Genomic DNA, 26,051 nt, shown 5'->3' with positions numbered 1-26,051 from the left:
AACTTTAATGGTGGAAGGTTTTCTGGAGGCTGACAACAGGTCAATAAGGTCTTCTGAGAACCCTTGCGAACTAAGGGTCATCCTCTCAGGAGCTGTGAGTATCAGTTTGCTGAGAGCAGGATGATACAGCCCCTCTTGAAGCACCAGATCTGGTTGGATTGGCAGTTCTTAATGACAGCCTCTCGAAAGCCTTAATACGAGTTGGAACCATGCCATCCTCGACCAAAACTAAAGAATTACCAGAACCTTTCCTTTGCCCTGCTTCTGTTTGAGCAGCATCCGTGGGATCAACTGGAACGGGGGGGGGGGGGGGGGTTGGGGATAAAGCATAGAGAAACTTGTTGTTCCCGGAGTATGGCATGCCGTAGAGATGGTCTGGGCGGTCCTTCCGATAGATGGAGCAAAATCAAGGGTGCTACCGATTGGCTCTGGTTGACATGACATCCATTTTGCCTACTCCGAATTTCTGAATCACTTGAAGAAAGACTGATTCGTTGAGGCTCCACTCCGCCAGTTTGACTTCTTTCCTGCTGAGGAAGTCGGCACGATGATTTAAAGAACCCCGAATATGGACAGCATGCAGGTCAACCAGGTGATCCTCTGCCCATGTCATGAGAAGTCTGCACTCTTCCATCAATTGTGATGATCTCGTTCCTCCCTATTTGTTCAGGTTGAACACCGTTGGGAGGTTGTCCGATCGAATAAGGACTTTGTGATCCTGCAACAGAGAAACTAAATGAGACAAGGCTAGATGTACCGCTCTTAACTCCCTTTGATTGGAGGACATAGATGCCTCAAAACTAAACCATCTTTTCTGTACCCAACTGTTGCCCAAAAGTGCTCCCTAACCGCTGGCAGAGGCATCCGTCATCAGGAGCACCTGAGGAATAAATGACAAAGATCTTCCTGTACCCACCTTGTCCGGATGCAACCACCAGGAAAGATCTTGTCTTGTGGAATCGGACAGGGACATTGTTCTGTCTAATCCCCAGGGTCATCTCCTGTTCCATTGGGATAAGATGTGCAGCTGTAGAGGCCTCATATGCGCTCTCCCCCATGGAACCGCATCCAGCGACAACGTCATCAGGCCTAGAACGCTCATTGCTGAACGGACCGCCAACTCTGTGCAACTGGTCAGTCTGACAACCTCTGATGTCAGCTTCTGGATCCTGTCCTCCAAAAGAAACAGCCTCATGGTAGATGAATGGATCCTGAAGCCTAGAAACTAGCACAGGGATGTTGGAGACAGATGAGATTTCACCAGGAAGCCATGATTCTCCAATACTGAAAGTGTCAGCTGAATGTGATAAAGCATAAGATCTCTGCAGTAAGCCAGAATCAGCCAATCATCCAAGTAGGGCACGAGATTCACTCCTTGCAGCCTAAAATGCGCTGCTAAGACCACTGCCACCTTCGTGAAAACTCGTGGTGCTGATGACAGGCTAAATGGAAGACACTTAAACCGGAAATGCATGATTTGGTGATCCATAAGGAGTGCTACTCTGAGGAATCTGTAGTGTGACTTGAGGATGGGGATGTGTAGATATGAATCCCTCAAATCAATTGTAGCCATGAGATCATTTGCTCCAAAACTGCTACAACCGAACAGATAGATTCCATCTTGAATCCTTTCTTGACTATAAATGTATTCAGGGTGGTCAAGTCTATGACTAATCTCCAAGAACCTTCTTTTTTGGGGACTGCAAAGACCCTGGAATATACATACACCTTTTTGACCGACTGGTACAGGTTCTAGAGCACCTTTTTGGAGAAACTCTGAGACGAGTGAACTGACATGGACATTTTGTCTGTTGATGAAAAACCTGTATGGAGGAAGATCTCTGAGATCAAAGGCAGATACTCTCGAGATCACAGATGTCACCCACGCGTCGGATGATGGTGTGACGTTTCTAGACCCGGCAGCAGGTACCGGGGCCGAAAACGTCACACTGCCGCTCAGCCTATGGCCGGCCAAGTTGGGACTTTGCTGCTGCTGGTATGCTGCTGCTGCAGTATGACTCCCCGACCACCAACAACCAGGAAGAGGACCACGGCGGAGACCAGAGACGGTTACCGGAGGCACCAGGGGAGCAAAGGAAGGTATGTACCTGTTTATTTTATTTACTGCTGGCAGTATGGACGATAATTTTCCTATTCCGGAGTTCTCCTTTAACTCTAAAGATCCTAGCCAGCTTAACAGCATCAAGGGGAAAATCGGCCCAAAAATCTGCAGCAAGTTTCATGTCTGGAAGGTCCTGAAGAATTTCCTCTCTTGGCACCCCTTCCTGGAGATCCTTCGTGAGGCAAGAAAGCCAGATCCGGAGCTCTACCTACTGGGATAGATGCAAGCGAGGCTTTGCAAGACATGGCAGCGGAAGAATAAAAAATGTTTCAAGGAACCTTCCGCCCTTCTGATCCGTCAGGAGGGACACTTCATCAGATGGGAACATAGACTTTTTTTTAAAGTCTTGCCACCACCAAATCTACCTTGGGAACAGAATCCCATGCCTCTGAGCGCCCCGGATCCATGTTATATGCGGCTTTAAATCTGGACCCCATGTCAGATTTTTTTCTGGCTTGTGCCACTCAGCCCTAATCAAGGACTCCAAGAGGGGTTGACCTGGAAGAGAAAAAGGACCGGCTGCAGGAAAATAAAAAAAAAGCTTGCTTTGGCAGGTTTTCCTTAGAAGGATCATCTTCTACCATTTTCTTTACTTATTTAAATTAAGGAATGCATTTTGTCTTTTTTTAATAAATAAAAATAATCAGAAGCACCCTTCTTAGGCACCACAGAACTGGAGGAAGATGCAATCTCATCCTCATCTGATGCTGAAGATGCCGAAGAAGAAAAAAATGGCTTTGCAGAGTGAAGAAGAACAAACGTCATAAGGATGGGGCAGCACATATTGCACACAGACAACTCATTGAATATTTCACCTAAGTGAAGCCAACAACCCCCAACATCAGCTAACAAAGCTACAGTTCCCAAACAAACCTGTAAGGCTGCGTTCACATGTGCGTCTAAAACCATCCAGTTCTTCTCCTGTCAAAAACAAAAACAAAAATTGACAATAACGGATGTTATCCTTTTGTATTGGTAATTCTTCAGTTAATAAACAAAAAAAAAAATTTTTTTTGTTCTTACATGCTCAAAAGTAAAAAACGGATCAAAAAACGGGATTAAAAAAACTGATGCAAACGGATGACATTAAAGGCTCATCCGTTTTCCATAGACTTCAATGTTAAATTTACTGTATCCGTTTTTTCTTTGTGATTATTTTACAACCGTTTACAAGCAGCAACAACGGAACGTAAAGGGGGGGGGGGGGAAACGGGGACAGACTGCCGTGTGAACACGACAGAATTTTTCTGCCAGATTCTGCTCGGAAATTTTGTTGCAGCAGAGCTTCATTGTTTTCAGTGGGATTCTGCTCCACCATTCACATTGTAGAACTTGTTGACTCCGCCATACAAGTTTTATTGTTTCGTCGGAATCCGCTCAGAAATGCGTTGCCTTTAATGGAGAAGTGTGAATTCAGCCTAAAATACAGACAACATGATGCCAGTGTAAACAGAGCCCAATGCACAATTCCACAGAAATTACACAGACACTTAAGGGGGACAATTATCCTTTTACCATTTTATTCAGCTTAAATAGATAATATATCCGGAAAATAAACAATTTTCAAACTTTTATTTTGGTAAAAAAACAAAAAATTTTCTTTTTTAGCTGAACCATTTCTATAATACACCATGTAATAAACAACAATACCAATTTGTCATTCATTGGCTTACTGTTCAGTGATCGTCAGCCTAAGAAAAGTCAAATAATCCCCCCCCCCAGGCAATACAAGGGCAAAGAAGTCCACAAAAAAAAAAGGGAGGGAGGGGGCATGTGGAGTCATTCTTCCTATTAGAAGAAGTTAAAGCAGAAGGCTTCCTGGGAAGGTCTGAAGGTGAATTCTTGCTGACTAGGAGACGGCGCTTCTGTTGTCTTATCGGAGGATTGCTGAGCATCGGCAGGAGCAGGACTCGGTGCGGTGTTCCTCGAGGATCTGTGATTACTCTTCCGGTAAACCTTGCTGCTGTTCTGTCTCGCTGTCAGAGTCACTTCAGTCATCTTTGCCGATTTAGCAGCTGTAAGAAATAATAATAAAAATACAGTCAAAGGTCAGGGTTCAAATAAACAAAAGCTGGAGGGTCTATTAACTGTTTGCCTATAGCACAAAAAAAACAAAAACAGAATAGTTCGTGAGGGGAGGGTTCATGATAAGGCAACAGAATTGGAGGTCGGGATATGAGGATGGGAGTGTCATTGTTGCTTTTCCTCTCCCAAAAGGTTTAGGTAAGAAGACCAGACAATGCCGAGTACTCAGCTGGTATATCTATATAGACACACACACACTTAAAGGGTTACTCCGCTGCTAGACATCTTATCCCCTATCCAAAAGGATAGGGGATAAGATGCCTGATCCTGGAGGTCCCACTGCGTTCTAAACAAACGTCGGGTTCCTGTGGCAGTGGTCGTGACATCCCAACCACGCCCCTTGTGCTGTCATGCCACGCCCCCTCAATTCATTTCTATGGGAGGGGGTGTGTTGGCTGACACGTCCCCTTCAATAGACATAAATGGAAGGGGCGTGGTGTGACTGCACAAGGGGGCAGGCCGTGACGTCACAATCACGGCCTCCGGCTCCGAGCGTTCTGAACAAAATGTTCAGAACACTCGAGCACCGGAGTATCCCTTTAAGCAGTATGCCTATGTCATCAACTGAATGCCCCCCTATTCCTAAGTACACTGCTCACAAAAATAAGGGGAACACTAATTTAACACATCCTAGATCTGAATGAATGAACTAAATCGTAAGAAATACTTTCGTCTTTACATAGTTGAATTCGCTGACAACAAAATCCCACAAAAATTATCAATGGAAATCAAATTTATCAACCCATGGAGGTCTGGATATGGAGTCACTCAAAATCACAGTGGAAAACCACACTACAGGCTGATCCAACTTTATGTAATGTCCTTAATACAAGTCACAATGAGGCTCAGTAGTGTGTGTGGTCTGTTTCTGACCGTTTGAATGGACACATGCACATTTGTGGCCTGCTGGAGGTCATTTTGCAGGGCTCTGGCAGGGCTCTGGCAGGGCTCATCCTTGCACAAAGGCGGAGGTAGCGGTCCTGCTGCTGGGTTGTTGCCCTCCTACGGCCTCCTCCACATCTCCTGATGTACTGGCCTGTCTCCTGGTAGCGCCTCCATGCTCTGGACACTGACAGACACAGCAAACCTTCTTGTCACAGCTCTCATTGATGTGCCATCCTGGATGAGCTGCACTACCTGAGCCACTTGTGTGGATTGTAGACTCCGTCTCATGCTACCACTCGAGTGAAAGCACCACCAGCATTCAAAAGTGACCAAAACATCAGCCAGGAAGCATAGGAACTAAGAAGTGGTCTGTGGTCACCACCTGCAGAACCACTCCTTTATTGGGGGGGATGTCTTGCTAATTGCCTATAATTTCCACCTGTTGTCTGTTCCATTTGCACAACAGCATGTGAAATTGATTGTCAATCAGTGTTGCAGTGTATTAACAGAAATAAGTAATGCAACTGTTAGATTTAAGGGCAACAATAGTGTGCGTCACCCAGGTAGATATAAGATCCCTTTGAATTTCCTCACATCCTATAAAACCTAACTGGTATCACACAGTTAACCTAAAATCTAAAACCAGAAAATGGGATATATTTTCATGTGTGCCTCTACTATATATCTACATAGCTATTGTTATTTGTTTTTCATTGCCTGTATATTTTTCATATGTTTTTATTCACACTTATATGGCACTTGTGCACCTAACGTGGTTGTCTAACTATATGTATGCACTGTTCACTTTGTGATTTTTTCAAATCTTTTGGCATTGTGTCCTTTGTTAGTTTTAACATTTTTGTATGAAGCAGTTACCTTTTTATCAGACATATTTATTACAACAGAACTTTCACCCCAGTATCCACTTATTGCGTTTCAATTTACTTTCAATTACTCTGAGATATACATTAATTCTTCTATTCTGTCTTTGTATGTATTCTAATACTATTTTTAAATATATTTTTGTGAGTTTTTTTTAGTTAACTTATGTATCATTATTTTTGTGGGGGGCTTATATGTTGGGGCGCTTTTAGGTGTATATATTGTGTTTCGTTATTCACAACTTGCAATACATTGAAATTGAGCCTGCGTTTAGAAAGGATTTTATTGGTTCATATATATATATTTATTATGTAGTAAATTTGAGTAGCCATATTAGTCCAGTGATGCAGATGCAAATCAAAAAATGTTGCAGTATCTTGTAATACCTTTTTTATTGGACTAACAGGATTTTGTAGAGAAGCTTTCGGGATTCCTCCCTTTATCAAGTCCAAAGCAAATCTAAGCAGAAGACACAGGTTACATCTCACAAATATGCAGGGGTTAAAGGGGTTCTCCGGTGCGCACACATCTTATCCCCTATCCAAAGGATAGGGGATAAAATGCCTGATCGCAGGAGTCCCGCAGCTGGGGACCCCCGTGATCATGCACGCGGCACCCCGTTTGTAATCAGTTTGTATCACGCCCCCTCCAGTAGGCTTGCATTGAGGGGCGGAGCATGACATAAACACGGGGGCGGAGGCGTGACGTCACACACCGCCGGCCCTGTAGTCGCCCGTAATCAGACCCAGAGCGAACACGCTCCGGGGACTGATTACAAATGGGGTACCGCGTGCATGATCGCAGGCGTCCCGAGCGGCGGGACTCCCGCGATCAGGCATCTTATCCCCTATCCTTTGGATAGGGGATAAGATGTGTAAGCACTGGAGAACCCCTTTAAGATAATAGATGTGGAGAATTCACACTAAGATGGGCCATAGGCTATAGGAACATAGACTAAATAGATTTATTTAGTTTATGTTCCCATAACAGGACAATTTATGGCCCATCTAAGTGTGAAATCTCCACATCTATTGTCTTAACCCCTGCAGATTTGTGAGATGTAACCTGTGTCTTCTGCTTGTGAGCTTAGATTTGCTTTGGACTTGATAAAGGGAGGAATCCCGAAAGATTCTCTACAAAATTCTGTTAGTCCAATAAAAAAGGAATTACAAGATACTGCAACATTTTATGATTTGCATCTATATTTATTATATAATAAACATACATACACACATTTATATCTATCTATATATACACACACGCACACACACTATATAACCTGGCTATATGGCACTAACTTACCAGCTGAGAAGCTATAAAGTGAAAGCAGAAGTCTGCCCTGGGACTCTTGCTACAAGGTTCCAACTGAGGAAGAACTACAATACATACGAAAAATCCTGACCAGCAAAGAGAGCGATGCTCCTAGGTGCAGCCGGTGTCTGATATCGGGTGGCCCTGCTCCGCTGAGAATTTCAGCAAGGAAAGTTCTTGCAGAATTTTTGCAGTGTGCATGGGCCCTTATGGTGTTTAGGCTGCTTTCACACTATGAACATTCATCCGTTATTAAATGTCCGTTTTTTTGTGTGAAAATGGATGTATAATAAGGGATGAAATAACGTGTGCTGACAACTGCATAAATATTCATCCGTTAAGACCTGTTATAACAGACTTCAACAGCCAGGACTACTACAGACGTCTGCTGACACTATGCGCTGCTAATAGAAATACTTTTCATTCATAGCGCTGCAGGGGTATATGTATATAGAAGCGCTGGGGGGGAGCAGACATATATGGGGAGATTTATGAAAACCTGTCCAGGGGAAAAGTTGCTGAGCTGCCCATAGCAACCAATCACATCACTTTTTTCATTTTTAACAAGGCTTCTGCAAAGTGAAAGAAGCGATCTGATTGGTTGCTATGGGCAACTCAGCAACTTTTCCTTTGCACAGGTTTTGATAAATCTCCCCCATGGTGTTATCTGCCCCCCACAGCGCATCTATATACATATGCCAGCACTGCGCTATGAATGAAAATTATTCCTATCAGCAGCATCGTGCCGGCCAATGCTGCTGCTAGAATGCTTTTCATCCATAGCGCAGCAGTGACATATGTATATAGATGGCTGTGCTGCGAGGGAACATTATACATACGCTGCGGGGGGTATATATTTATTAATGCGCCGGTGGGGGATACATTATACTTGCGCTGGTGGGTGGTATACATTTATTAATGCGCTGAAGAGGGCATATTATTAAAGCGCTAGGCTAGATATATAGGCTGTATGTCTGCCCCCCACCCCCTGCAGCGCTATATATCTTGCCCCCCAAAGAGCTTTTAATATACACACGGCCCCCTGCTACTCACAATGTTCATTTTTAAATCCCCCGGCAGGAGCCCTGAATGGCTCCTCAGTACCGGCCATTCAGGGCTGCCAGCGGGGGATTTAAAAATGAAAGTTAAAACACACAATACATCGCAGGGTTGTGGAGCTTGCCGCCCGCTCCCCTGCTTAATAACTTCTGATCGCATCGAGTCTCAGAAGTGAAACCCGGTGCGATCAATCCCTCAGCCCCTGTACTACAACCCCCATCATGGAACAGACTCTGTTCTATGATGGGGGTAGTAGTACAAACACTAATGTAGTAATAACGTATATTGTAAACCAGGTGCAAACGGATGACATAAAGGCTCATCCGTTTGCCATAGACTTCAATGTTAAAAATAACGTCCGTTAATTTACCCGTTTCTTGTGACGGGCGAAAAATTATGTTCCGTTATTTCTCCCATCACAACTAACGGCCGTTATTCATGACGGACTATAACGAGTCATAACGGGTAATAAAAAAATACCACAGACTTGAATGGGATTGTTTAACGGCCGTTTAACATGGGTTTTCTGACGGAAGTTTGTAACAGATTCATTTTTATAGTGTGAAAGCAGCCTTAAAAGGTGGAGCACTTTACTTTCACATACACCTCCTATTTAATCCTTCACCTTTCCTCATTCTCAAATGTAGAGTAAACAGACAACTAAGGCCTCAGAGACAGTGGGCTGCACATCATGTAAAGTCCTCACCGTGTTCTAGTACTCACCGGCCTGCATCAGTCGCAGCTGTTTGATCCTCTCCTCTTCCATCTTGTGACGGTAATCCCCGAACATTACCCGCATGACTTGCCGTTTCTTTACTAATGGTACTTTTTCACTACGCAGAGTCTTTATTGCACGTAGCGCTTCTTCCGCTACCAACAGGAAAGATATAAACATAATCATAGAAAATTATTACCGTATGCATAACCATTATACTGAGACCACAATACTGATCAGCCAAAATGTTTACTCCTTTAAAAACGATGGTCTCCAAACTGTGGCCCTCCAGGTGTTGCAAAACTACAACTCCCAGTATGCCCGGACCGCCGTTGGCTGTCCAGGCATGATGGGAGTTGTAGTTTTGCAACACCTGGGGGGCCACAGTTTGGAGACCGCAGCTAAGGGATGGTGCAGGAGGGCAGTCAGTATTACTCTGTGAACCAAAACAGAGAGCCCCCTCCCAATTTGCTCATATGAAATGAGTAACTTACACTCCCAAAAATGTGCCCATTTTCTGCTCTACCGTTGTAATGAAGAAAAAGGTGTCCCTGTAGCAGAATGTGACACAGGGACACTCGATTCTGCTTTAAAACCCATCTCCCTCTCACTCCCTAACCCTATTCCTAACCCCTAACCTCTAATCTTAACCCCTAATTCTATCTCACTATTCCTAACCCCTATTCCTAACCCCTAACCCAAATCCTAACCCCTAATCCTATCCCCCTAACCTCTAATCCTAACCCCTTATTCCTAACCCCTAATCCTATCCCCTAATCCTATCCCCCTAACCTCTAATCCTAACCCCTAACCTCTAATCCTATCCCCTTATTCCTAACCCCTAACCTCTAATCCTAACCCCTAACCTCTAATCCTATCCCCTAACCCTTATCCCTAATCCTAACCCCTAGGAGCTCAGGTCACATTCGGCTACAGGTCACAGTTTTTCTTTTCACTTCACCGGCAAGTCACTTGACCTGTGACATTGGACTCTTCCTTCCAGTAACACCCTAACTGGGTATACCGGACGTCATTGGAAGGAAAAGTCTGATTACCCAAAAAGAAGATGTTCGTTGGGCAAACAATTCTCACCTTGTTTGGGAGTAGACTTCTGACGCTGTAGTCCTATTTCAAGCTGCTCCACACACCAATCCAGCTCCCTCCGCAGTTCATCGGCTCCTGACTAGGGAAAAAGCAGAACATTACTCAAAGAGTGTCGTTTGCGGCCACAGGTACTGCATCCCTGGTACTGCAGCTGAACACCATTCACATGCTGCAATTCCGGCTAAAAACAGGTACGGCGCTGTTTCTGGAAGAAAGAATCCATGTTTTTCTATTCCTGCACAACGCTTTGAAAATAATGCAGTTTAAGAAACAACATCTTTCTGTTCAGTAAAATGTTAAAATTACTCTACAACCTGCAAACTAGGGATATCCTGACACTGGTATCGGAGCAGATACTAGTATACGGACTTGTAGGCCAGCAAATGTCCCCAATAACTGTTGATGGCGCGGACATCATCAGTGTCCGCCAATAGGTCCCCTCCATTAACCCCTTAAAGGAGATCTCCGGTGAAAAATAACTTATCCCCTATGCAAAGGATAGGGGATAAGTAGCTCATCGCAGGGGGTCTGACCGCTAGAGCCCCCCACAAACACCAGGACAGGACCTGGTCCTCAGTAAGTAGCGCATGCAGCCGGCACGCATTCCATTCATTCCTATGGGAGTGCCAAAAAGACCCGAGTACAGCTCTCGGCACCATCGGCGCTCCCATAGGAATGAATGGAGCGCGTGCTATCTACCGGTAGCTACTTATCCCGTATTATGTGGATAGGGCACAAGTTGATGTTCACCAGAGTACTCCTTTAAAGACGCCACCAGTTTTTACCAATTTTTCAAATCTGGCCAATGTCTCTTAAAGTTGTAATAACTTTGACATGCTTTTACACATTTACAAATCTGTTTAACTTTCTGGAGCAGGTGATATATATAAAAAACAATTTTTTCCCTGGATAACCCCTTTAATTAGGAGTGTCCGTGGGGCCTCCTGTTCGACTTTCGCATAAGGGTTCACAAAATTTAGAGCCACCTCTGCTGTCACATGACATAAAAAGTATTGGTAATTGTCCAATTTAGAAAAACTCAGTATTAGTAGGTACGGGTGCCATGGTTCCTGCAGCAAGGCATGGTTCTAGCCCAAGCTTAGCAATCCTATTCAGTGGTGGTCCTACAGGGACCAGCCCATGCATTCTCTTCTCCTAAAACCCATGATCCTACCTTAGGTTCTTCCTTCTGTGGTGGGACTGGCCCGGTGTTTTTTCTACCTTCCTCCACTTTGTTTTGCACCTGAGCAAGCGTGTTCTTAGACTTGGACTTTTTTTTCTTCTTCTTCTTTGGGGAGTCTGCAGTATTTTTTTCTAAATCTTCGGTCTTTTCAGTCGGATCATCTGTCATCCCTGAGGTACTGGCTGCATTGCCTAAGTTACAGCTGTTCTGGGACAAACTTTCATGTACAACTCCCGGAGCCACATGTTCAGCACTCGCCACCGCAGAGCTCTCTGAAGTGCTACATGCCTCTTCTGTGATCTGGAAGCTGAAGGTGAACTGGGATCCACTATCTAGACATACGTCACCATCCTGCTGGCTAGTCTGTGTACAATTCGTCTCCTTGGCATGATCTTCCGTTCCATCCTTAGGGATACCCTCTGTATCCTGCTGTTCTTGATCAGGGAAGAAGTTAAAGGTAAAATCTCCACTAGAAGGGGTGAACCAGTGCCCAGCACCACTCTGTACATCCTTAGAACTCTTTCTATAGACGACACTTTGGGTTTCCTGGGCAGCCACTTGTTGAATCTTTGGTTCTGAGGAATTATTGGCTTAAAAAGGAAAGAAAGTTCATTAGTGAGCAATTGTTAATAGGATTCTATTAATTGCAGGAGACTAGAGGAATCAATCAGATCACCAAAAGGTGTTCTCCTGCTGGGATCCCCAGTGATCAGCTAGATCAGTGTTTCCCAACATGGGTGCCTCCAGCTGTTGCAAAACTACAACTCCCACCATGCCCGGACAGCCGTTGGCTGTCCGGGCATGCTGGGAGTTGTAGTTTTGCAACAGCTGAAGGCACCCTGGTTGGGAAACACTGAGCTAGATAATAAAGAGAAACCCGGGGTGGGATTTACATACTATATCTCCTGAAACTGTGCCACCCCCAGAAAGTCCTTATAATATACACATTAGACCTAAAATTCAATATACACTGTGCCCCCATATATGAATTATACACTGTGCCCTTATATATATGTAAATTATACTGTGCCCCAATATATGAATTATACACTGTGCCCTTATATATATGTAAATTATACTGTGCCCCCATATATATGAATTATACACTGTGCCCCCATATATGAATGATACACTGTGCCCTTATATATATATGTAAAATATACTGTGTCCCAATATATGAATTATACACTGTGCCCATATATATATATATATATATGTATGTGTGTGTGTGTGTGTGTGTGTGTGTGTGTAAATTAAAGTGTCCCCATATATGAATTATACACTGTGCCCATATATATATATATATATATATATATGTAAATTATACTGTGCCCCCATACATGAATTATACACTCTGTCCCATATATATTTATATGTAAATTATAGTGTCCCATATATGAATTATACACTGTGCCCTTATATATATGTAAATTATAGTGATCCCATATATGAATTATACACTGTGCCCTTATATATATGTAAATTATACTGTGCCCCATATATGAATTACGGTATACATTGTACCCTTATATATATGTAAATTATACTGTGTCCCAATATATGAATTATACACTGTGCCCATATATATATATATATATATGTGTGTAAATTAAAGTGTCCCCATATATGAATTATACACTGTGTCCTTATATATATGTAAATTATACAGTGTTCCCATATATGAATTATACACTGTGCCCTTATATATATGTAAATTATACTGTGCCCCCATATATGAATTATACACTGTGCCCTTATATATATGTAAATTATACAGTGTTCCCATATATGAATTATACACTGTGCCCTTATATATATGTAAATTATACAGTGTTCCCATATATGAATTATACACTGTGCCCTTATATATATGTAAATTATACAGTGTTCCCATATATGAATTATACACTGTGCCCATATATATGTAAATTATACTGTGACCCCATATATGAATTATACACTGTGCCTATATATATATATATATATATATATATATATATATAAAAATTATACAGTGTCCCCATATATTAATTACACACTGTGACCCCGTATATGAATTATACACTGTGTCCTTATATATGAATATATCATGCCCCATATATGAATTTCTTAATATACTGTGCCTTTATAATTATACACTATGCCCCCATATATGAATTATACATTGTGCCCCCAATATAAATTAATATACCATACCTATTTATGAATTAATTAATACATTGTGTACATAGATATTTACCTTCCTCTCTGGGTGCTGATCTTGCCCCAGCTAGCCAGGCATGGCAAACAGATATGGACGCAGTCAGTATGATTATGTAATCCCACTACCTATGTCCTACAGGGTGTGCAAAGTGGTGGTGCCAGAAGCTTAGGGCTCCTGTACATCGACGACCACTGATAATTCATTTGCTGTTCTTTCAACCACCCACCCCTAATAAAGCATTACACCTCAATGAGCATGTGTAATGCAGGACAGGCCCTTCAGAGTAGGAGATGCTCTTTATAGCTGTGCTACTGTGGATCCTGAACAAGGGAACCCTCTTTGATGAAGGGGTACTCCGGTGGAAAAAAAATGTAAATCAACTGTTGCCAGGAAGTTAAACAAATTTGTTAATTAATTATATTAAAAAATCTTTACCCTTCCAGTACTTCTTAGCAGCTGTATGCTACAGAGGAAATTCTTGTCTTTTTGAATTTCTTTTTTGTCTTGTCCACAGTGCTCTCTGCTGACACCTCTGTCCGTGTCAGGTACTGTCCAGAGCAGCATAGGTTTCCTATGGGGATTTTCTCCTGCTCTGGACAGTTCCTGATACGGGCATCAGGTGTCAGCAGAGAGCACTGTGGACAAGACAAGAAAGAAATTCAAAAAGAAAAGAATTTCCTCTGTAGCATACAGCTGCTAAAAAGTACTGGAAGGGTAAAGATATTTTAATAGAAGTAATTTACTAAATCTGTAACTTTCTGGCACCAGTTGATAAAAAAAAAAAATATATATATATATATATATATAATAATAATAATAATAATAATAATAAATATATATATATATATATATATATATGTGTGTGTGTTTTCCACCGGAGTACTCTTTTAACTTAGAATTCGCTATAGGCCACACATGGGCAGGCTTGCTACTGAAGGAGTGAAAACTCTAAGCTATCTACATGACTCCTATACAAACGAAGGGCTATAACCATGAGCGTACACTAGTTACTACACTCACCTGCTTGTTCTTGCGTCCGTCTCTCCTCCGCCATCTTAAGACGGTAATTTCCAAATACTTGGTTCATCACCTGCCTCTTCTTAACAAAGGGAGCTTTCCGAGAGAGGAGGACTCGCAGGACCCGTTGAGTGTCTGCAACTATAATATAGATATAGTCTTAAAGGGGTACTCCACTGCTCAGTGTTTGGAACAAACTGTTTGTTCCAAACGCTGAGCAGCGGACTACCCCTCTAAAGTCAAAGAAACCGTAGACTACCTTTACATAATGTGAACTCTGCTTCAGATTATGTTCCCTTATGGGTCAGGGAGTTTTTAGGTGGTGCTTAAACCTTCTAATGTGCTTGCAATAAAACATCCAACGTAGAAAATAGAAGAAATACGAAGGTAGTCACTCACCATTAAATTCTTCAGTCTTTAGTTGCAATACAAAAGTGCACAAATACTTCCCGGAGAGGCGCTTTTGTGAAGACACCAGGGTCTGGCAGGCTCAGCGCTTGCTGTAATCAGATGACAGCCGTTTCAAGTGATTCACACACTTCAAAAGATCTGCTGAATCACGTGAAACGGCCGTCATCTGATTACAGCAAGCGCTGAGCCTGCCAGCCCCTGGCATCTGCACAAAAGCGCCTCTCCGGGAAGTGTTTGTGCACTTTTGTATTGCAACTAAAGAATTTAATGGTGAGTGACTACCTTCGTATTTCTTCTATTTTCTATGCTGGATGTATATTATTGATATAATAGAATATAAATGATCATATGAATAGACCATTTGTTTTTGTTTTTCGCCTGTCACAGCCTTCAGTAGTATTCAAAGTTGAAAGGCACTTTTTTGGGTTTATTCTCCCACACAAGGCCATAGGCTGTGCGTGGTGAAGTGAATGCTGCAATACCAACAGCCCACCCATGCACAAGAGGGGCGCTGTATTTGGAATAAAGCAGCCATGTTCTTCTAATCTCATAAACGCCCTTTAAACTTTTTAGGATTCAGCCATGGCGAATCAAATCGCCAAAAAGATTGGCACCAATAGTTTGAAGATAACCTATATTAACTGCATATACTTTACAACGTGATTCTATCCTGCCAATTGTGAACCTATGCATGTATATAGGAGTACTGTATATACAACAATACCATAATACAGAGATTGCCAACCTGTTCCTCTCCCCAGGGATTGTTAAAAAAAAAAAAAAAAACTAACAGGTGCTGCCAAAATATAAAAAATAACCTATACTTACCCCAATCCCATGCCACTTTGATGGCACCCAGTCCTCCCCACTTATTTCTACTTCCAATGAAATGAGGAACCTGCAGGAACTGCTCACAGCGGTGACCTACCTCTGCCAATGACTGGCTGAGCAGACAGTTCCTGCAGGGTAGGCACGTCATCAGAAGAAGCGTAGAGGACCAGGTGGCGTTGGGACTGCAGTGGCGAGGGATCTGGGTAGGTCACCGCTGTGACTCTTGGGCATGCTGGGAGTTGTAGTTTTGCAACAGCTGGAGGTACACCAGTTGGGAAACACTAGTCTAGGATCACATCACACACTGACCTTGTCTAGGAGTTGGATTGCGGCGCAAAAGTCCAGTTTCCAGCTGATTGATACACCAATTTAACTCATCTTCAAACGTCCCTTTCGGAGCCTGAGAATGGAACATCAATTGTTTCAATCGATTCGGTTAAAGGGGTACTCTGGTGGAAAACTTTTTTTTTTTTTTTTTTAAATCAACTGGTACCAGAAAGACTTGTAAATTATTTCTATTAAAAAATCTTAATCCTTCCAGTACTTATTAGGTGCTGAATACTACAGAGGAAATGCTTTTCTTTTTGGAACACAGAGCTCTCTGCTGACATCATGACCACAGTGTTCTCTGCTGACTTCATGATCACATTGCTCTCTGCTGACACCTTTGTCCATTTCAGGAACTGTCCAGAGCAGCATATGTTTTCTATTGGGATTTTCGCCTATTCTGGACAGTTCCTAAAATGGACAAAGATGTCAGCAGAGAGCACTGTGCTCGTGATGTCAGCAGAGAGCTCTGTGTTCCAAAAAGAAAATAATTTCCTCTGTAGTAATCAACAGCTAATAAGTACTGGAAGGATTAAGCTTTTTTAAAAGAAGTAATTTACAAATCTGTTTAGCTTTCTGGCACAGGTTGATTTAAAAAAAAAAAAAATAATGTTTTCCACCGGAGTACTCCTTTAAAGATTAACAACTCATTAATGTGGGGCTGTGGCGTCTGGGTGGAAGGAGGACTACAAGTTACAGGAAACAGGAGACTCTAGTATCTGTTTTGGTATCTGTATGTATTTAGGGTGCTCTGCATTTATTTAGGGGGTCTTCTCTAGGGTAAGTGTCTAGGGGGTCTGCTCTGGGGTCTCTTTTTTTGGGAGGTCTTGTCTGCGATCTGTATTTATTTAGGGAGGTCTGGTTTAGGGTATTTATATGTATCATGAGTCTTGCCTGGGGTCTGTATTTATATAGGAGAGGTCTTCTCTGGGGTCTGTTTTAAGGGTACCTACATTTATTAACGGGTCTGTTTTTATTTGGGGGCCTGCTCTAGGGTCTAAATTTAAGGGGTCTGCTCCTGGGTCTGTAATTATTTTAGGAGGTCTGCTTTGAGGTTTGGAGGTTCTGTATTTAATTTATTTAGGGAGGAATGCTCTCTTGGTCAGATTTATTTAGGGAGTCTGTTTTAGGGTCTAAATTTAAGGGGGTTTGTAATTATTTTGGGAGAACTGCTCTGGGGGTCAAAATTTATTTAAGAGGTCTTCATTTATTTAGAGGCTGTATATATATTTTTTTTTTTTTTACAGAGGTCTGCATTTATTTAGGGGGTCTACTCTACTGTCTGTAATTATTTAGGGGGTATTGTCTGGTGTCTGCTTATTACAGAGGTTTATTTACATAGGGAGGTCTCCTCTGGGGTCGGGTATATATTTAGGGGGTGTACATTTTATTTATGGTGTGCAGTCTGAAGGGGTCTGCTCTACTGTCAGAAAGTGTTCTTTCTGGGGGGCTATATTTATGTAGAGTGTATGGTCGGGCGGGAGTGGGGTAGTCTGTATTAGTTTAAGGGGTCACTTCTAAAAGGCTGTGCATTGTAAAAGTCAGTAAAATCTCCTTTTTAGAAACAGGCCCATAACTCACCTCCTCCATGCCGGCGTTATACTATTCCACCCCAGGATGCTCTCATAGCAGCGCTGAGTGAATGGTTCAGAAAAATAAAACAGAATCACAATTTCCATATAAAACCATCATAGAGTAGACAATACAGCGTGTATTCCCCACCTCGAGTACACCCTGCATGCTGGGACTTCTGGTTCTCACATGTCCCTAACAATGCAGTAGTATAAACAAATAGAAACATGTGATAAACCTATACACACCATACATACACACACAATACATAAACATATACATACACACAATACATAAACATATACACAATACAATACATTCACACACATACAATATATATACACACACAATACTTTGATAAACATATACCCACACCATACATACATACACACAATACATACATACACACACACACAATACATTGATAAACATATACACACTATACATACACATTTACACAATATATACATACACACACAGATAAACATTTACACACACACCATACAGAAACATATACACACATTACATACATACACACACACAATACATTGATGAACCTATACACACCATACATTGATAAACACACAATATATACACATACAATTTCATAAACATATACACACCATACATAAACATAACTACATACATATACAGACAATACATTGATAAACATATAAACACACCCCATACATACAAACAATACATAAACCTATACACACAATACATACACATATACACACACCATACACCATATATAAACATAACTACATACATATACAGACAATACATCCATACTGTACCATATATACACAATACATACATATACAGACAATACATACATACTGTACCATATATACACAATACATACATATACAGACAATACATACATACTGTACCATATATACACAATACATACATATACAGACAATACATCCATACTGTACCATATATACACAATACATACATATACAGACAATACATCCATACTGTACCATATATACACAATACAATACATACATACTGTACCATATATACACAATACATACATATACAGACAATACACACATACTGTACCATATATACACAATACATACATATACAGACAATACACACATACTGTACCATATATACACAATACATACATATACAGACAATACATCCATACTGTACCATATATACACAATACAATACATACATACTGTACCATATATACACAATACATACATATACAGACAATACACACATACTGTACCATATATACACAATACATACATATACAGACAATACACACATACTGTACCATATATACACAATACATACATATACAGACAATACATCCATACTGTACCATATATACACAATACATACATATACAGACAATACATACATACGGTACCATATATACACAATACATACATATACAGACAATACACACATACTGTACCATATATACACAATACATACATATACAGACAATACACACATACTGTACCATATATACACAATACATACATATACAGACAATACATACATACTGTACCATATATACACAATACATATACAGACAATACATCCATACTGTACCATATATACACAATACATACATATACAGACAATACATCCATACTGTACCATATATACACAATACATATACAGACAATACATCCATACTGTACCATATATACACAATACATACATATACAGACAATACACACATACTGTACCATATATACACAATACATACATATACAGACAATACATCCATACTGTACCATATATACACAATACATACATATACAGACAATACACACATACTGTACCATATATACACAATACATCCATATACAGACAATACACACATACTGTACCATATATACACAATACATCCATATACAGACAATACACACATACTGTACCATATATACACAATACATACAATACATCCATACTGTACCATATATACACAATACATACATATACAGACAATACACACATACTGTACCATATATACACAATACATCCATATACAGACAATACACACATACTGTACCATATATACACAATACATACATATACAGACAATACATCCATACTGTACCATATATACACAATACATACATATACAGACAATACATACATACTGTACCATATATACACAATACATACATATACAGACAATACATACATACTGTACCATATATACACAATACATACATATACAGACAATACATCCATACTGTACCATATATACACAATACAATACATACATACTGTACCATATATACACAATACATACATATACAGACAATACATCCATACTGTACCATATATACACAATACAATACATACATACTGTACCATATATACACAATACATACATATACAGACAATACACACATACTGTACCATATATACACAATACATACATATACAGACAATACACACATACTGTACCATATATACACAATACATACATATACAGACAATACATCCATACTGTACCATATATACACAATACATACATATACAGACAATACATACATACTGTACCATATATACACAATACATACATATACAGACAATACATACATACTGTACCATATATACACAATACATACATATACAGACAATACATACATACTGTACCATATATACACAATACATACATATACAGACAATACATACATACTGTACCATATATACACAATACATACATATACAGACAATACATACATACTGTACCATATATACACAATACATACATATACAGACAATACATACATACTGTACCATATATACACAATACATACATATACAGACAATACACACATACTGTACCATATATACACAATACATACATATACAGACAATACATACATACTGTACCATATATACACAATACATACATATACAGACAATACACACATACTGTACCATATATACACAATACATACATATACAGACAATACACACATACTGTACCATATATACACAATACATACATATACAGACAATACATACATACTGTACCATATATACACAATACATACATATACAGACAATACATACATACTGTACCATATATACACAATACATACATATACAGACAATACATACATACTGTACCATATATACACAATACATACATATACAGACAATACACACATACTGTACCATATATACACAATACATACATATACAGACAATACACACATACTGTACCATATATACACAATACATACATATACAGACAATACATCCATACTGTACCATATATACACAATACATACATATACAGACAATACATACATACGGTACCATATATACACAATACATACATATACAGACAATACACACATACTGTACCATATATACACAATACATACATATACAGACAATACATACATACTGTACCATATATACACAATACATATACAGACAATACATCCATACTGTACCATATATACACAATACATACATATACAGACAATACATCCATACTGTACCATATATACACAATACATATACAGACAATACATCCATACTGTACCATATATACACAATACATACATATACAGACAATACACACATACTGTACCATATATACACAATACATACATATACAGACAATACATCCATACTGTACCATATATACACAATACATACATATACAGACAATACACACATACTGTACCATATATACACAATACATCCATATACAGACAATACACACATACTGTACCATATATACACAATACATCCATATACAGACAATACACACATACTGTACCATATATACACAATACATACATATACAGACAATACACACATACTGTACCATATATACACAATACATACATATACAGACAATACACACATACTGTACCATATATACACAATACATACATATACAGACAATACACACATACTGTACCATATATACACAATACAATACATACATACTGTACCATATATACACAATACATACATATACAGACAATACATACATACTGTACCATATATACACAATACAATACATACATACTGTACCATATATACACAATACATACATATACAGACAATACATACATACTGTACCATATATACACAATACAATACATACATACTGTACCATATATACACAATACATACATATACAGACAATACATACATACTGTACCATATATACACAATACATACATATACAGACAATACACACATACTGTACCATATATACACAATACATACATATACAGACAATACATCCATACTGTACCATATATACACAATACATACATATACAGACAATACATACATATGGTACCATATATACACAATACATACATATACAGACAATACACACATACTGTACCATATATACACAATACATACATATACAGACAATACATACATACTGTACCATATATACACAATACATATACAGACAATACATCCATACTGTACCATATATACACAATACATACATATACAGACAATACATCCATACTGTACCATATATACACAATACATACATATACAGACAATACATCCATACTGTACCATATATACACAATACATACATATACAGACAATACACACATACTGTACCATATATACACAATACATACATATACAGACAATACACACATACTGTACCATATATACACAATACATACATATACAGACAATACACACATACTGTACCATATATACACAATACATACATATACAGACAATACATCCATACTGTACCATATATACACAATACATACATATACAGACAATACACACATACTGTACCATATATACACAATACATCCATATACAGACAATACACACATACTGTACCATATATACACAATACATCCATATACAGACAATACACACATACTGTACCATATATACACAATACATACATATACAGACAATACACACATACTGTACCATATATACACAATACATACATATACAGACAATACACACATACTGTACCATATATACACAATACATACATATACAGACAATACACACATACTGTACCATATATACACAATACAATACATACATACTGTACCATATATACACAATACATACATATACAGACAATACATACATACTGTACCATATATACACAATACAATACATACATACTGTACCATATATACACAATACATACATATACAGACAATACATACATACTGTACCATATATACACAATACAATACATACATACTGTACCATATATACACAATACATACATATACAGACAATACATACATACTGTACCATATATACACAATACATACATATACAGACAATACACACATACTGTACCATATATACACAATACATACATATACAGACAATACACACATACTGTACCATATATACACAATACATACATATACAGACAATACACACATACTGTACCATATATACACAATACATACATATACAGACAATACACACATACTGTACCATATATACACAATACATACATATACAGACAATACACACATACTGTACCATATATACACAATACATACATATACAGACAATACACACATACTGTACCATATATACACAATACAATACATACATACTGTACCATATATACACAATACATACATATACAGACAATACATACATACTGTACCATATATACACAATACATACATATACAGACAATACATACATACTGTACCATATATACACAATACAATACATACATACTGTACCATATATACACAATACATACATATACAGACAATACATACATACTGTACCATATATACACAATACATACATATACAGACAATATATACATACTGTACCATATATACACAATACAATACATACATACTGTACCATATATACACAATACATACATATACAGACAATACATACATACTGTACCATATATACACAATACATACATATACAGACAATACATACATACTGTACCATATATACACAATACATACTGTACCATATATACACAATACAATACATACATACTGTACCATATATACACAATACATACATATACAGACAATACACACATACTGTACCATATATACACAATACATACATATACAGACAATACACACATACTGTACCATATATACACAATACATACATATACAGACAATACACACATACTGTACCATATATACACAATACATACATATACAGACAATACACACATACTGTACCATATATACACAATACATACATATACAGACAATACACACATACTGTACCATATATACACAATACATACATATACAGACAATACATCCATACTGTACCATATATACACAATACATACATATACAGACAATACATCCATACTGTACCATATATACACAATACATACATATACAGACAATACATCCATACTGTACCATATATACACAATACATACATATACAGACAATACATCCATACTGTACCATATATACACAATACATACATATACAGACAATACACACATACTGTACCATATATACACAATACATCCATATACAGACAATACACACATACTGTACCATATATACACAATACATACATATACAGACAATACATACATACTGTACCATATATACACAATACATACATATACAGACAATACATCCATACTGTACCATATATACACAATACATACATATACAGACAATACATACATACTGTACCATATATACACAATACAATACATACATACTGTACCATATATACACAATACATACATATACAGACAATACATACATACTGTACCATATATACACAATACATACATATACAGACAATACATCCATACTGTACCATATATACACAATACATACATATACAGACAATACATCCATACTGTACCATATATACACAATACATACATATACAGACAATACATCCATACTGTACCATATATACACAATACATACATATACAGACAATACACACATACTGTACCATATATACACAATACATCCATATACAGACAATACACACATACTGTACCATATATACACAATACATACATATACAGACAATACATACATACTGTACCATATATACACAATACATACATATACAGACAATACATCCATACTGTACCATATATACACAATACATACATATACAGACAATACATACATACTGTACCATATATACACAATACAATACATACATACTGTACCATATATACACAATACATACATATACAGACAATACATCCATACTGTACCATATATACACAATACAATACATACATACTGTACCATATATACACAATACATACATATACAGACAATACATACATACTGTACCATATATACACAATACATACAATACATACTGTACCATATATACACAATACATACATATACAGACAATACATACATACTGTACCATATATACACAATACATACATATACAGACAATACATCCATACTGTACCATATATACACAATACATACATATACAGACAATACACACATACTGTACCATATATACACAATACATACATATACAGACAATACATCCATACTGTACCATATATACACAATACATACATATACAGACAATACATCCATACTGTACCATATATACACAATACATACATATACAGACAATACATCCATACTGTACCATATATACACAATACATACATATACAGACAATACATACATACTGTACCATATATACACAATACATACAATACATACTGTACCATATATACACAATACATACATATACAGACAGGTAAACTTCTACCTTCCTGACAACGGGTGGTTAGAAGTGTCCGCCTGTGATTTCACTCCCCTACTGTGTTCGCTCCGTTCATCCCACCGTGTGGGAACAGAGACAAGAGCAAAAGTTCCGGCAGAAAAGCTGTGCTGCTCAGTGCAGGATTCATCCTGAAACCACAGGGACGGCACATTGTATCATCACCCTGGGATCTCCCTGGATCATATACTTTCATGTTATTCTAGGAGAGAGACTGCACTGGGGAAATGCTTAGATATATGGAAGGTGACATGTAATACACAGGGAAAACCAACCTGCAAAGACTGATGACACTCCCTACATCTACAATACAATGGGGGAGATTTATGAAAACCTGTCCAGAGGAAAAGCTGCTGAGTTGCCCATAGCAACCAATCAGATCGCTTCTTTCATTTTTCTGAAAAATGAAAGAAGCGATCTGATTGGTTGCTATGGGCAATTCAGCAACTTTTCCTCTGGACAGGTTTTAATAAATCTCCCCCACTGAGCGGCACTGCACATAAATAGTAGATATTAAGGAGGAGATTGATCAAAACTTGTACAGTAAGAGGAAGAATGG

At 38.5% G+C, this 26,051-nt stretch overlaps 1 protein-coding gene across 3 annotated transcripts; it reads right to left on the bottom strand.

Moving 5' to 3' along the window:
- Positions 1 to 3,622: 3,622 nt before the first annotated feature.
- C8H8orf33 (chromosome 8 C8orf33 homolog) lies at positions 3,623 to 25,822 on the bottom strand. 3 transcript variants are annotated; one of them, XM_056536301.1, is made up of 8 exons: positions 25,768 to 25,822; positions 17,717 to 17,769; positions 16,118 to 16,208; positions 14,570 to 14,707; positions 11,338 to 11,936; positions 10,152 to 10,242; positions 9,068 to 9,214; positions 3,623 to 4,137 (listed from the first exon to the last, which is right to left on the bottom strand). In XM_056536301.1, exons 2-8 carry the CDS (start codon positions 17,723 to 17,725, stop codon positions 3,914 to 3,916), a joined length of 1,299 nt encoding a protein of 432 aa, XP_056392276.1. In that variant the 5' UTR covers positions 17,726 to 17,769; positions 25,768 to 25,822; the 3' UTR covers positions 3,623 to 3,913. The 3 variants fall into 3 exon arrangements, with proteins under 3 accessions (XP_056392276.1, XP_056392275.1, XP_056392274.1); XM_056536300.1 differs by lacking the exon at positions 25,768 to 25,822 and adding an exon at positions 25,457 to 25,722; XM_056536299.1 differs by lacking the exon at positions 25,768 to 25,822 and adding an exon at positions 25,481 to 25,720.
- Positions 25,823 to 26,051: the final 229 nt, after the last annotated feature.

Source organism: Hyla sarda, chromosome 8 (genome assembly GCF_029499605.1).
Source record: "Hyla sarda isolate aHylSar1 chromosome 8, aHylSar1.hap1, whole genome shotgun sequence".
In the NCBI taxonomy this organism is placed as follows: domain Eukaryota; kingdom Metazoa; phylum Chordata; class Amphibia; order Anura; family Hylidae; genus Hyla; species Hyla sarda.
This window is presented reverse-complemented; position numbering and strand designations above follow the sequence as displayed.